Source organism: Astyanax mexicanus, chromosome 10 (assembly GCF_023375975.1).
Source record: "Astyanax mexicanus isolate ESR-SI-001 chromosome 10, AstMex3_surface, whole genome shotgun sequence".
NCBI lineage: Eukaryota > Metazoa > Chordata > Actinopteri > Characiformes > Acestrorhamphidae > Astyanax > Astyanax mexicanus.
This window is the reverse complement of record NC_064417.1, coordinates 25,523,256-25,537,816: the sequence shown is the minus strand read 5'-3', so window position 1 is coordinate 25,537,816 and position 14,561 is coordinate 25,523,256. Positions and strand designations below refer to the sequence as shown.

General features: G+C 39.1%; 1 protein-coding gene across 2 annotated transcripts in view; it reads left to right on the top strand.

Moving 5' to 3' along the window:
- ldb2a (LIM domain binding 2a) overlaps nt 1-14,561 on the top strand; it is a 126,030-nt gene that overhangs the window by 71,494 nt on the left and 39,975 nt on the right. For both annotated transcript variants that reach the window (XM_022683987.2, XM_022683986.2), the window contains exon 3: nt 8,716-8,888. In XM_022683987.2, coding sequence (XP_022539708.1) covers nt 8,716-8,888 — 173 coding nt within the window. The remainder of the gene's footprint in view (nt 1-8,715; nt 8,889-14,561) is intronic.

Genomic DNA, 14,561 nt, shown 5'->3' with positions numbered 1-14,561 from the left:
CCGTACTCCTTAGGCAAAGTGTGTGGAAACAAGCCTTTCTGGATTAAACTGCTGTGTTTATTTCAGCTGTGGAGATTTGTGGCACTGCTGAAGGTCAAGAGGACAGCAGCTCTGCACCTCCAGCATGTTTCTCAGACTGGATAACAAATTAACTCCCACCTGGATGTACTTTACAGTTTGGAGAACATTCCTATAACCATCAAATCTTCACATGATTACCGTATTTTTTACTGGATTATAAGGCACATTTTAAGAGAATCTATAATGAACTTCTAATTCAGCAGGTCTCGCCTCCTGGTGGTGGTGGGGGGTAGCTAACTAAGTTAAGTAAAGATAAGCTGAGTAAACTAAACTGTAATAAAATAAAAAAAATCAAACATCAAACAAGTCAAACAAGCGCTGGATGTTTATCTACACAGATTTCTCTCCTGAAAACTGCTTATTTGGATGAGAAATGCACTTCCTCTTATTTCCAGTAAGCTAAGATACCCAACGTTTTCCAGCATTTCCAGATCTGTACACACTTTTAACAATGATCAGAGCTAATGTGATCTGTTACTTACTCTAAAGCTTCTTTTGGGTAGTGTACCTCTTGGTGAGAGATCGATGATTGGTACAAATGCCACTACAACACACTCAAAGACAGTTTGAGCCCAGTTGAGAAGACCGGTTATTGATCTGAGAGAAACAGGGTGGTTCTTTTGACTCATTGCTTGCCAACTAGGCCATCCCTCAGCCATAGCCACCATCACTTACTGTTAGGTTTCAAGATACGATAAGATAAGATAAAATAACCTAAGATAATCCTTAATTAATCCCACAATGGGGAAATTTGCAATGTTACAGCAGCTCAGAGGAAAGGACAGAGAAACAGGTCAGGAAAATATATAAATATATAAACAAAGATTTCTAGAAAAAGAGAGAAAAACAAGAGAAAAAGCTCACAAAGAGCAGGAGCTGCTGTAAATGGCTTCCGGAAGTGGTGTTGTAAACAAGAAACCTGCAATGCTTCCCGAAAAGTTTCTTCCAGATTTAAACACTTACTTGGCCTCACTGGTCTCAAAATTGTAGTTTTCCGTCATAAACTTTTCCTTTTAGTCTAATATTGTAATCATTCATATACTGTATATGATGATTACATTAACACATATAAATTAACAAATATTTTTTTGTTAATTAGTGTACCTGCATGTTAACATTTGTGTGAATGCACATCCTGGATGGGGTGTAGATATAGATGTAGATGCTCTTCAGTTGCCATCTGAAACTAGTCCTTGGATGCACCACATTCTGGCAGTTTTATAGGACTTGCTGTGTGTGTGTGTGTGTGTGTATTCAGAGCTTGTGGATGAGGAGGGGTGGTTGCATGTGCTTTATGTTTAGGCACATTTATATACAGAATGTATATCTCTGGCTGTATTCGGAATGGCATACTACTATACTGCGTACTGCATACTGCACTAGTATGTACTGCATACTACACACTGCCCAGTATGTAGTATTCGGTACTGCAACACTTTTGATTGTAGTACCCTACATGGCCCCATGACACACCAGTCAGTCCTCTGTAGTGCTCCGAATTCCTCACAGTGAGTTGTAAACAGAAACAACCCAAGAAAGTTCCAGTTATATTTAAATACGTTTTCCTATTTATTTTAGTAGATTACTATTTTCATCTATGTAAGTACCATCAAGAAGAAAACATTTAAACAAACTCTCATTCATATTTACACAATCTCAACTATAAAAGAAATGAGACACGTTGCACAAGTGAAACAATTTTATTAATTTGTATTCAAATCATTCCCTTATTTAAAAGAAAAATATGTAGTAAAACTGAGGTAATTATTTATTAAATCAAAAGAACGATTTTTTAAACAAAGGTAATTATTTATTAAATTAACAGAACGATTTATTGGAATTATTTATTAAATAAAGAGAACGATTTATTAAAACTGAGGGAATTATTTATTAAATCAACAGAACAATTTTTTAAACAAAGGTAATTATTTATTAAATTAACAGAACGATTTATTGGAATTATTTATTAAATAAAGAGAACGATTTTTTAAACAAAGGTAATTATTTATTAAATTAACAGAACGATTTATTGGAATTATTTATTAAATAAAGAGAACGATTTATTAAAACAGAGGGAATTATTTATTAAAGTAACAGAGTAATTTTTTAAAACTGATGGACTTATTTATTAATATAACAATCATTTATTAAAACTGAGGGAATTATGTATTAAAATATCAGAATAATTTATTAAAACTGAGGAAATTATTTATTAAAATATCAGAATAATTTATTAAAACTGAGGTAATTATTTATTAAAATAACAGAATAATTTATTAAAACTGAGGACATTATTTATTAAAATAACAGAATAATTTATTAAAACTGTATGTTGCTGCACACTGCGGAGGGTCCCGGCCGCGGAGAGCGTTCGGCGCGGCAGCGGAGGGTCCCGGCTGCGGCGGAGAGCGCTCGGCCGCGGAGAGCGTTCGGCGCGGCAGCGGAGGGTCCCGGCTGCGGCGGAGAGCGCTCGGCCGCGGCAGCGGAGGGTCCCGGCCGCGGAGAACGCGCGGCCGCGGCAGCGGAGGGTCCCGGCCGCGGAGAGCGCTCGGCGCGGCAGCGGAGGGTCCCGGCCGCGGAGAGCGCTCGGCGCGGCAGCGGAGGGTCCCGGCCGCGGAGAGCGCGCGGCCGCGGCAGCGGAGGGGCTCGACAGCGGTGAGCCGATACTTTCCAAAATAATTCCCTTAATTTAAAAATATATATATTTCCATAATTTCAAAATCTCTCGCACTCGCCACCATCTTGTTTTTTTCTGAAGCGAGCTGGAGGAGCCAGCCGCAATGCATGTTGGGATGCAGTACACCACGAAGACAGCTCTCCATGCACACTGCGAAATCGGAGCGGAGTAGTACACCATCCGGGTACCTGTAGTGCACTACAGATTCTCAGTTTGGTCGCATACTGCGTACTGCATACTAGCTTTAGGCAGATTTAGTACGCGAGTAGTATGTAGTATGCCATTTCGAATACAGCCTCTGTCTCTTCTTTCCCCAGACCCACCCTCCTCCCTCTCTCTCTCTCTCTCTCTCTCTCTCTCTCTCTTCATCTCTCTCGCTCTTCCCTCCTTCATTCTCTATCTCACTGCACCATTTTCTCATTCATAACCGTTTCATATTTATTTTCGCTCTCCCTCCCTTTTGCACCCCTCCACCCCCTCCCCCCTCCCTCCTCATTAGCAGTCAGCTCCTGTCCCGTACTCACTTTGTGTTTTAACCGCTGGGGAGACCTTCGTTTATGTGCCCCGCCGAGGCCTCCCCCCTTCCTCCCCCTCCTCCCTCCATCTCTCCCTCTCTCCCTCGCTCTCCCTCACTATCCCTCGCTCTGCCAAGTATTTATGTGTTGATTTAGTCATGCCACACTTTAGCCAATTTAAGAAACAGGCCGTTTGCAGCCGTTTGATTTTCTCCGTTCAGCTGTGCGGTTTTAACCAGGGCCGGCTGTCTGGAGAGAGAGACTCTCTAAATGAAGTTCTCCCTCTCTCTCTCTCTCTCACTCTCTCTCTCTCACACTCTTTCCATCTCTCTCCATCTAACTCGCTCGCTCACTCTCTCTCTCACACACACACACTTTCTCTCTTTCACTCTCTCTTCATCTTTCTCTCTCACACACACTCTTTTTGTCTCACTCTCTCTATCTCACTCTCTTAAACAAACACTCTCTCTCTTTTTCTCTCACTCTCCCTTCATCTCACTTTCTTACTCTCTCTTCTTACTCTGTATGTTTCTCACCCTTTTATTTCTCTCTCTTGTGCTATCGCTCTCTTCCTGTCTCTCTCTCTCTCTCTCTCTCTTTCCCTCTCTCTGTCAGTCTTTTTTACTCTTTCTACATTTCAATCTCTTTCTCTTTCATCCTCTCTCTTTTCTCTCTCTCTGCCTTTCCCATCCATCTATCTATCTAACTATCTGCCTTTCTTTTTTCTCTGTCTGTCTCACTCCTTCCCTTTTCTATCCCGCTTTCTCAGTCCCTCTTGTGTGTCTTTTTCTCTCTCTCTCTGTCAGTCTTTCTCACTCTTTCCACCTTTCAGTCTCTTTTTCTCTCACCTCCTCTCTCTCTGCCTCTTGTACCTCACACTTTTCCTCTTTCTCTCTCTCTTTCTCTTTCATCCTCTCTCTGTTCTCTCTATCTGTCTCACTCTCTCTCTCTCTTCTCTCACCCCCCAGTCTCCCCCCTCGTTCCCTGAGGGCTGATGGCGGAGTGGTAATTTCTCTCCAGTGGGACTTTGACTGGGAGATGGATTATTTCCGCTTGAACTCAGACGCAGACTTGGATCAGGCCACCAGTCCATTCAGTGTCAATATTAAAATGATAAGTTGACGCAGCAAAGCAGCTCCAAACAGCGGGAGGCGTGAATGAGTGTAAAGTAGCATTTTTGGGCTGAAATCCTCTGAATTACTGTTTTTATACAGCTGTAAGTTTAGTATATTTAGACTGCAGTGAGTTTACAGAGTTCACAATGTGTGTTGACCAGTACAGTGAGAAGCAGTAAGCTAAAGGCATTTATGGTGGGGCTTTACCCATATTTATATAACATTTTCACCAGTTTAGATTCTAAAAAGCTAAAACTAAGAAACAATAACTAGCGACTAGAAAAATGCATAGCCTGAAGGAAATGCTAAATATTTCCACTGTTAAATTGGGAGGAAAAAGGGATAAAAAAATGATGAAAAAATTAGTGTGGGTCAAATAGAATATTTGAAATTAGTTGAACAAAAGTATGATAGATGGGCATGCATAAAATAATTGATCATACGGGGAAAAGATGATGAAAACAATTATCGTATAATTTGCATAATTGTATAATTAAGTCGTAAACGAGTGCATGTGTCCGATAGCTGAAGAATACAGTGTTAAAATGGTGTTGATGTCCTGAAAACTTAACTTTTAAAATCAAATCAGATAAATAATGAATTCATGATATTTTATTAAATCATTTTTAATATTGTGGTGGTGCTGGTCTTCAAATGGTCATCAGCTTGTCCTGCACAGCTTGTGCTGCAATTATTTTTAAATGAGTACCCAAATACAAAAAAAAAATCACACATTAATGAGCTAATGCATATTAATGACCAGCTTAGTGCCTGTTACTATACAAAAATGGACTGATAGACAAATACACCCACAAATAAACAACAGAACAAAATGTTATCCGTACTTAGTGACTTGGTGAAATTTTGGAAGACCTGGGTTCTGTATCATCTGATATTATTTAACACTAAATTCAACAATAAGAACAGTGAAACATGGTGGTGGTAGTGCAATAGTGTTAGAATGTTTTGGTGCTTCAGGATCTGTGCAGCTAACCATAGCTGACAAAAAAACATGAAATCTTTTCTCTATCACAAAATCCTGCTGGAGAATATTTGGCCAATCAGACCATAATCTGAAGTTCATGGACAATTGGGTTATGCAGCAAGACAGTGACCCAAGCACAACAGCAGGTCAAAAGTAGATTTTAGAGTGGACTATTTAAAGTCCTGATCTGAGTTTCGCTGAGACAGGACCCTTTAATGGGCTGAATTTAAGTATTTATGCTATATGACACATGTGGGTGTTCTTTCGAAAACAAGGCATATACAGCTCTGGAAAAAAATAAGAGACCACTTAAAAAGGATGAGTTTCTTTGATTTTACCAAATTGAAAACCTCTGAAATATAATCAAGAAGAAGGTGATCACAAGCCATCAAACCAAGCTAAAATGCTTGAAACTTTATAATTATGCATTATTTGAGGTTTGAAAGCTCTGCATCTTTTTGATATTTCAGACATTTCTCATTTTCTGCAAATAAATGCTCTAAATGTCAATATTTTTATTTGGAATTTGGGAGAAATGTTGTCTGTAGTTTATAGAAAAAAAAAATTTAGTTAATTTTACTCAAACATAAACCTATAAATAGCAAAATCAGAGAAACTGATTTAGAAACTGAAGTGGCCTCTTATTTTTTTTTTTCAAATCTTTATATCCCTGATTTTGCTGTTTACGATATTTAGGTGTATTTTGGAGATAAATCTGATGGGTGAGTAATGCCTGAAGACGTGCGTGAAGAGAAAGATTTAAGCTGAACAGCCATCTGTCAGAAATGCAGAGTTTCACAAAACTTCAACAAACAAACAAACGATCCAGCTGCTTCATCTCTGAGCAGAACCTGCGCTCCGTAAGCCTGCCTACATTCAGAATATCTGTACTGCACCGACGGCAGACCCATCGCATTAGTGTGGATTTCAGGCAGCTGTATCTGCTGGATATGTAACACCTCTGTAGAGGAATTAAGGAATTATGAAGGAGAAGCTTTATTTATCATCATTTGACCAATCAGAATCAGCAGGAATTATGCCAATAATGCACAATAATAATCAAAAATAATATGGAGATATTGACTCAAGGAGAGTGTTACAATTGACAGCCATTTCAAAACACAGTGGTTTTTAAAGAAGAAAAAAATGATTTATACACATTCTGTTGAGATATTTTGCATGTCAATATTGCTATTGGTATTGGATAAGCCAAAAATAGCCACATAATATAATATGTAAATAAAAGTGATCCATTTCAAATAAATACATTGACATGTCATGCAACTTATATTGTGTCCCATGAATTTTGTCATATCCAAAAGTTATAGTACATGTGTGTTTTTTCTTGCACTGAGTGTGGATGTAATTTCTGCCAGAGTCACTTGTCTGTTCTCACAGACAATTCTAGCCAAATGCTGCCAGACACAATCATTTCTCTCTATGGTGCTGTCCACTGTAGAAGGTAATGACCTTCTATACTAATATATTTATGGTGATCATTGTGCCTTTAAATAGGATTAGGCCCTCTGTACGTTTTCCGCTTTTATGGTTTGAAATCATGGTCAATGTGTATTGGAGTTTTGACAGTAATTTATTACAAAACACTGTAATGTTGTAGTGAAAACAGTTGAATTGATGCTGCCACCACCATGCTTCACAGTGGGGATTGTGTTTTTGTGGTTACCATATTTTTCACACTATAAGACGCAGTCAAAATCCTTAAATTTTCCCAAAAATTGTCCGTGTGCCTTTCAATCCGGTGCACCTTAGTTCCAGTTTAGTTTAAGCTTAGTTCTCCAGCAGTATTAGCATTAGCCCCTAACCGTGCCAAGGGCTAGCTCTTTTGCCATTCAGAGGTGAGTATTTTTGGTCTGTAGCTTTCCGCTAAACCCAGCTAGTACTGGAGCACCGCTAGCTACGCTTAGGGTTCCTCCATGTAGTGCCTTTAGGACGGCAGTTTAGCCCTGTAGGGCAGTGTAGTGCTGTCAGTTGGGCGGCAATAGCCGCTAATCGTGGCTAGTCGCCACCCAGCAGCGAGACCTGTTGTTCCTTACTAGTGTCGCATAATGCTCCTTATAATCCAGTGCGCCTTATGTATAAAAATAGATGTTTATTGATAGTGCGCCTCATAATATGATGCGCCTTATAGTTAAAGAAATATGATAATTGCAGTGTCTGTCAAAAGTGTTGTCTAATCTCATCTCCAAAGTGTTCCATCTTTGTCTCCAGAGAATATATTAAATCAGCATAATTATTGGCAAAAGTAAATAAGCTGAAATGACAAAACTGCACTGATATAATGTATATCTATACACATGGAAATCATGCACACGTATGAATCTCAGTTTCTCTGTGTGATTTTCAGTGTGGTGGAATTTACACAGTATACATATGGCCAGTTCATTTCTCAGCTTCCTCCTCTCTCTCACCCACTCCTGTATCGCTCGCCTTTAGTCTTAAAAGAAGAAGAAAACACACACACAGAAACACATGCACACACACATCCTGTCCTAATGATCTTTGGGCTATGGGGTTGTATAACACCCACTCACACTTTTCTGCTGGCTGTTGTTTATCAAAACCCATCTTTCTGATTCAGACCATTTCAGAGAGCGATATATGGGCATTCCAGCGTTTTACTGCGGTCATTTATCGGCCCGTCTGGAACAGAAAGTGTCTGGGAGTGTTGTTTGCTCCAGAGTGTGTCATTTGAAATCTTCTTGTTTTATGTCATTTTAACCAGAGTGGATGAAGAATCCTGTAATATGTATATTAAATATTCTGTAATTATATATATAATTTTGTTTTATGTCTACTTTGGTCCATATATAAAAGCCATGCTTTTAAAGGTGCAGTATATGATATTTTACTGTCAAAAACAGGCTAATTGCCAGAGAGGGTTTTAAGTAATGTGTTTTGGTGCCTAAAACCTTTGCACAGTACTGTATTTATTATATATTGTATATTGTAGATTGCAAAATGAATTAAAAATTGGGAATAAAAGTTTTCAGTATTTAGCCTAACGTGAAAAGTTACATTTTTTGTTCTCTTTTTTCAAACTTTTCATTTCTGTGCATCCTTACTAAATTGAAAAGTTCTCTCAAATATTCTGTAGCCTTTGTAAAAATATGTATAATTTTTCAATTTTGTAAACATCAGTATCTTTACAATATTTATCTTTTTTTTTGTTTCAAAACTCATGATGCAATCTTTGTGTATGATACAACGTGGCATTCCCCTATTAGAAGGTTTTAGTCATTTATCCAGTACCATGGTAAAGTATTTGAACATGATGGGCCTAATCTTACTGTATCTTCTATGTGTGTGTGTGTGTGTCCTCAGCTATCGGGCGGACCCTCATCCCCCGTTACTTCAGCACGGTGTTTGAGGGGGGCGTGACAGACCTGTACTACATCCTCAAACACTCCAAAGAGTCCTTCCACAACTCCTGCATCACTGTGGACTGCGACCAGTGCACCATGGTCACCCAGCACGGCAAGCCCATGTTCACCAAGGTGAGGCACTGGAGGGAAGGAGGGGTGTGGTCAGGTATAAGTGTGAAGAATAGAAGGGTGTGTACATGTGAGGAACGTCAGAGCTCCAAACTTTAAAACATATAATTGTGTAAAACTGACAAACAGCTCATTATCCCCCCTCAACCAAACTTTATGGTTGGCTTCCTGCAGTACGACAGGCAGGACTCTATTGGCATCCAACAAACCCAGACTTATCCATCTGATGGAGGAATTAATCACTTTTTAATAAAATGTAAATATATCAATCAATAGTTAAGAAGAACCCAATTATTGGCCTGGGTGTGTTCAGACCTCTGTGTGTGTGTATTTTTATGTGCTTGACGCTCTCTGTGTGGCAAATGTGTATGAGTGTTACAGATACGAACAGGCTGTTGTTCCCCTAGATCCACCAGTGTGTGTGTGTGTGTGTGTGAGTGTCTGTCTGCATGGGAGACACAGTAAACAAAGCAATACATCAAACAAGCACAGCAACACGACACACACAATCATTCCCTGCCTTAATCACTTCCATTATTCTATATTTGTTTATTGTCGAGAGTGATTAGGAATCCCACAGTGAACCGTCTCATACACTCACACACTGATACACACACACTGATACACACACCGAGACACCGAGATCTCCGCTCCACACACTGTATTCCTCCGCTCCATCCGTCTGAAACACGCCGCTAACCTTTCCCCTCCTCTCCTCCAGCCACAGCCGTGTTTCCAGCCTCAGCGTTTCAATATTTCAACAGCAAATATGAAAAAAAGTGTCTCGTCATAAAGTCAGTGGCGGGAATGCATAGATGGGTCGAATATTAGAGACTGGAATATTGGAAAGAGAGAGAGAGAGAGAGAGAGAGAGAGAGAGATCAAGTTCAGTCTGATCAGCTTCAGAATAGAGGAAATATATTTAAACTCTTAAGAAATATTCCTGAAACATTCATTCTTGTGTGGATAATAAAGAAGTCATAAAGTTACTCTACAAACAAACAAAATGCTCTTGATCTTGTGTAGCTTTGTATGTATTGTAAGCAAAAAAATATTTGGAACTTTAAAAGTCTATGTAAATTATGTATTAATTGTTTTTTAATGATTAAATCATGAAAGGTTGACATAATTTGTAGGGCAACTTCATATTATGTAAAAGCATTAATACACATACATTTAACACATAAATATATCTGAATATAGTTAAATGTTCCAGTCTTGTTCTCCTAAATAACTTGCACAACAGTATATGTTGTGTGGTTTTATCTTGTGAATGAGTTAAACACTGGCACAGTGTGCTCATGGCAAAGTGAGGTGAATTATGGGAGTTGGAGTGAGGTTTGATGTCAGTGGGTGGCAGATAAATGGGACATTCCAGTTCCAGTTGCATGGATATTTAACATTCCTTAATTCATAATATTATATAATAAAGTATTTTATTATAAATAGTGTTTTAGTTCTGACAGTGATAGGGATGGGACAAAATATTGATATTGCGATGTATCATATTGTTTTTGTTTGTGATACATGGCATCAAAATGTATTTGCCCCCAAATTTGACTTGCTTCATTACTCCACATGGTGGCGCTAATCAAATGAATAGGGTAAACCTGTGGTGAAGAATATTGGTTATGAAATTCTGTAAAACCAACACCAATAAATCAATAATTAATGGTATTTTATTATTTGGGAGTATTTTATCCTCTTCAGACACAGGTGCCATAAGGTATCGTAGAGCATTGTTTTGCGATGTACAGCTCGGGAAAAAATGAAGAGACCACTTCAGTGTTTGAATAAGTTTCTCTGATTTTGCTATTTATAGGTATATGTTTGAGATGGCTGAAAAAAAAACAAAAAAGATGCAGAGCTTTCAGACCTCAAATAATGCAAAGAAAACAAGTTCATATTCAGAAAGTTTTAAGAGTTCAGAAATCACAGTTTTTAATCACAGTTTTTCATGCACCTTGGTATATTCTCCTCCACCAGTCTTACACACTGCTTTTAAACAACATTATGCCACTCCTGGTGCAAAAATTTAAGCAGTTCAGCTTGGTTTGATGGCTGTGATCTTCCTACATTCCAGAGGTTTTCAATTTAAGAAAAAAATCAAACTCGTCCTTTTTAAGTGGTCTCTTATTTTTTTCCCAGAGCTCTATTAGGTTTTGCACTCCTGGACGGTAAGACTGGACGGTAAAGAGTGTAGATCTCTTTATTTACATATAAAAGAAATCCGGCTATTACTGCACAATTAGCCTCAGTTTGGCACTGCTCTTTAAAGGGTTAAATTAGGTTGAATGTGTAGTCTATGCTATTGCTCACTCCAGGGGGTTATTGCTCTTTCATCTTTTAAGGGGTAATCTCTCTGCATTATCCCTTACGAGTCTGAGTGCTCCTGCTGTTTCAACAACTCAAATCCAATGCCGTCCCTCCGTATCAGATTTACACTGGCTACCTCACGCTGCGAGCGCTTTGGGTTATTTTGCAGATATGTACAGAACGACTTAAGACAGACTTAAACACTTAAAACTGACTTACAATATTTAGATTAGTGTCTTATAAACTGCTAAATACAAAGATCAGACTTGGATAGGACACATAGACACGTAGAGCTGTAGGAAGAACACATACTGGGGGCCCTATTGTACCCCCTGCCCAAGATGAGTCATGATGCTCTTTGCTATCTTTTACCCCGTCAACTGTCTATTTTCACACCTTGTGCCCGTGTCATTAAAATAACGTTGGAGTTTAGGAGTAAATCTACACTGATGGGCGTGATGGATTGGAAGTGAGGTGTGTTCAGGTAAATTTCTGGCATATTTCTTTTGCTTTGGCAGCAGAAAACACAGGTGCAACACACTGACTGAAATGAACCTAGACAACAGTCAAACTTCAGAGTCCAGTTCTATAGATGCGCCCAGCTTGTGTGCACCCCTCATCATTGAACACACACACCAACGGACGAGCTGCAGAGCGCAAACCCAATTTTTAACTCAACATAAAACAGGATAAAGAATAAAATATCATTGCTGTTCTCTTAAATGAGCTGCTGGTGTACCTGTTAAGATACAAACGCATCAAAGTGAGAGCGCACCTGCCTCTTAAAGAGAATGATGACTGGCACACTGATTGTTTTATTTAATGCTACGCCCAAAACACACCTATGATTAATTAAGAGAATTATTAGCTTATGCCTTTTGTGCGTTTTGATCTGCACAAGGCATATTTTCTGCGCTCTCACGAAACCAAAGAGACAAAGACACGCCCTAAATCAATCAGCGTGTTCCACAATGGACCGGTGCGCTATAGATGGCTAAAATAGGGCCCTGGGTGTCCAAAATTTTACAGACAGAGACCGCTAGTGAACACAGGTTTAATAAAGCTGGAAACTAACAAGACGCACATAAGAGTAATAATAGGAAGGAGGGGCTAGAGAGTAGACAGAGTAAACTGTCTAAAAGTGCATGTTAACATATTATAAATACATTCACCCTCATTATGCCTTATGATGCGTGATATGGGCCTGTATTATTTCTCTTTGTAAGTGCTGTATTAAGAGTTTATGATGAGTATTTAGAAGTATATGTTATGTTACATGTTATTCAATCAGAGCTAATGAACAGAGCTGGTGACCAGAATAAGTGATAAATATAGTGACTTTATTCATTTCCACAGACTGCTGTGTGTACTGTAAATACATAAGTGTGTGTCATATTTCATTAACACTGAACTCATTCATTACACTATAGAGATGGAGTGATGAAGCGAGGGTATGTATTTGAAATAGATTAGAGAGAGAGAGCGAGAGAGAGAGATTAAAGGATGGAAAAAGAAAAGATGGACCAAATAAGACAAGGAAAAGTGGAATTATGGTGAAAGGGAATGAGATAAAAAGGAAACAAAACAGTGAATAGGATAGAGAGAGAGAGTAAAGAGAAAAGGTTTGTGTTAGAGAGACAGAAAGAGAGCAAGAGAGAGATATAGGACTGAAAGCCTGAGAAAGAAAAGGTGGAGTGAGAGAGAAAGTGAGAGAATAAGAGAGAAAAGATAAAGTAAAACAATAGAGCAAATAAGGGGAGGAAATAGATGAGATAAAGCAGAAAGGATTGAAAACAAACAAAAAGAGATAAAAGAGAAAGAACTCTAAGTAAAAGAGCAAAAGAAAGGGAGAAAATATGCAGAGTGCAGAGAATGGTGAGAATTGTGTTTGAGAGAAAAAGCGAGAAAGCAAAAAATAGCATGATTGAAGGAGAAAATTAGACATAGATAATGGCAAATAAATTGTACAAGAGGATGAGGATAAAATGTGACAATAGAGTAGAATACAGAGAGGAAAACAGAAGAGAAAGGGTAAAGGAGGAGAGACAGAAGAGGCAGAAAAGGAAAGCAAAAAAGAGAAGAAAAAAATAAAGTTGTGGAAAAGAAGAAGATGTGACTTTGATTTTATTCCATGTGGTTAATATGGGAAATGTGTTGGAGAGAGACATGGATAAAGAGTGTGTGTGTGTGTGTGTGAGAGAGAGAGAGAGAGAGAGAAAGAGAGGTAGAGAAAGAGAGGTAGAGAAAGATAGAGACAGGAAGCGAGGAGGAGAGAGAGGAAGAGAGAGTGAGAAGAAGGGAAAGATAATGAGATGGAGGAGAAAACAGTAAAAATAGTAGAAGACAGAAAAGAAGGAGGAGATACAGGAAGAGCAAGAAAAGGCAAAGAGTTAAAGAAGAGTTTGAAAGAGGTGCAATGGAATAAAAAACTGGGAAAAGAAGGGATAGAGAATGAAAGAAAGAGAGAAAGATGGCTTCTTTCAGCATGGCTTTGCTTTACTTCAGTGTGGTTGGTGTGGAAAAAGAAAGTAAGAGAGCGATGGAGAAGACAGAGGGTTGGAGAGAGAGATGGAGAGAGAAAGAGTGAAAGAGAGAGAGAGAGAGAGAGAGAGAGAGAGTGGTCATGTGACTCGGCTGCATTCGCCGGCAGCCTCTTTTCTTGTTGATCCTCCAGAGACCATCTGTGCTGGGGGCATTGATTAGAGTGGCTCTGGCGGGATTACATCTTTGCCGTTGCCATGCCAACTAATCAGCTGTTACCCCCCCCCCCCCCCCCCCTTCATTTCCCCCCTTCCTCTTCTCCGTCCATCCTCCTCCCCCCGGTTGCCGCAGCAACGAAACATCGGTGCTCCGAGTAGCTCTGCGCTAAATTCAGCGAAACAGTGAAATGTTTTTCTTGCCTTTATTTTTTCTTAATTGGCAGTAGTTTTGCGACCCCGGCCCCCCGTTCCTGGGTTTGTGTTGTTTTGCCGTTTTTTGTGCGCCGTTCTGAAGAATTCTCGCATCTGCGATCTTGGGTTCACCACTCTCAGAGAACACAGCAGGGCTGTGGTTTCATCTCCAGTACGACTAAGTCTGAGCTGATATCAAGAAAACTGAAGCTCACTGTAATGAATTTCCCTCGATTTCTTTTTGTAAATGTAATCAGTAACTTTTATATACACCTTTTCATTAAAAAATAACCATTTGGAATGGAATGAAACCTTATACAGCTCTGGAAAAAATAAGAGACCACTTTGGTCTGATGAGTTTCTTTGGAGTTTCCAGGAGTGGCATAAAGTTATCCAAAAGCAGTGTGTAAGACTGGTGGAGGAGAACATGCCAAGATGCATGAAAACTGTGATTAAAAACCAGGGTTAT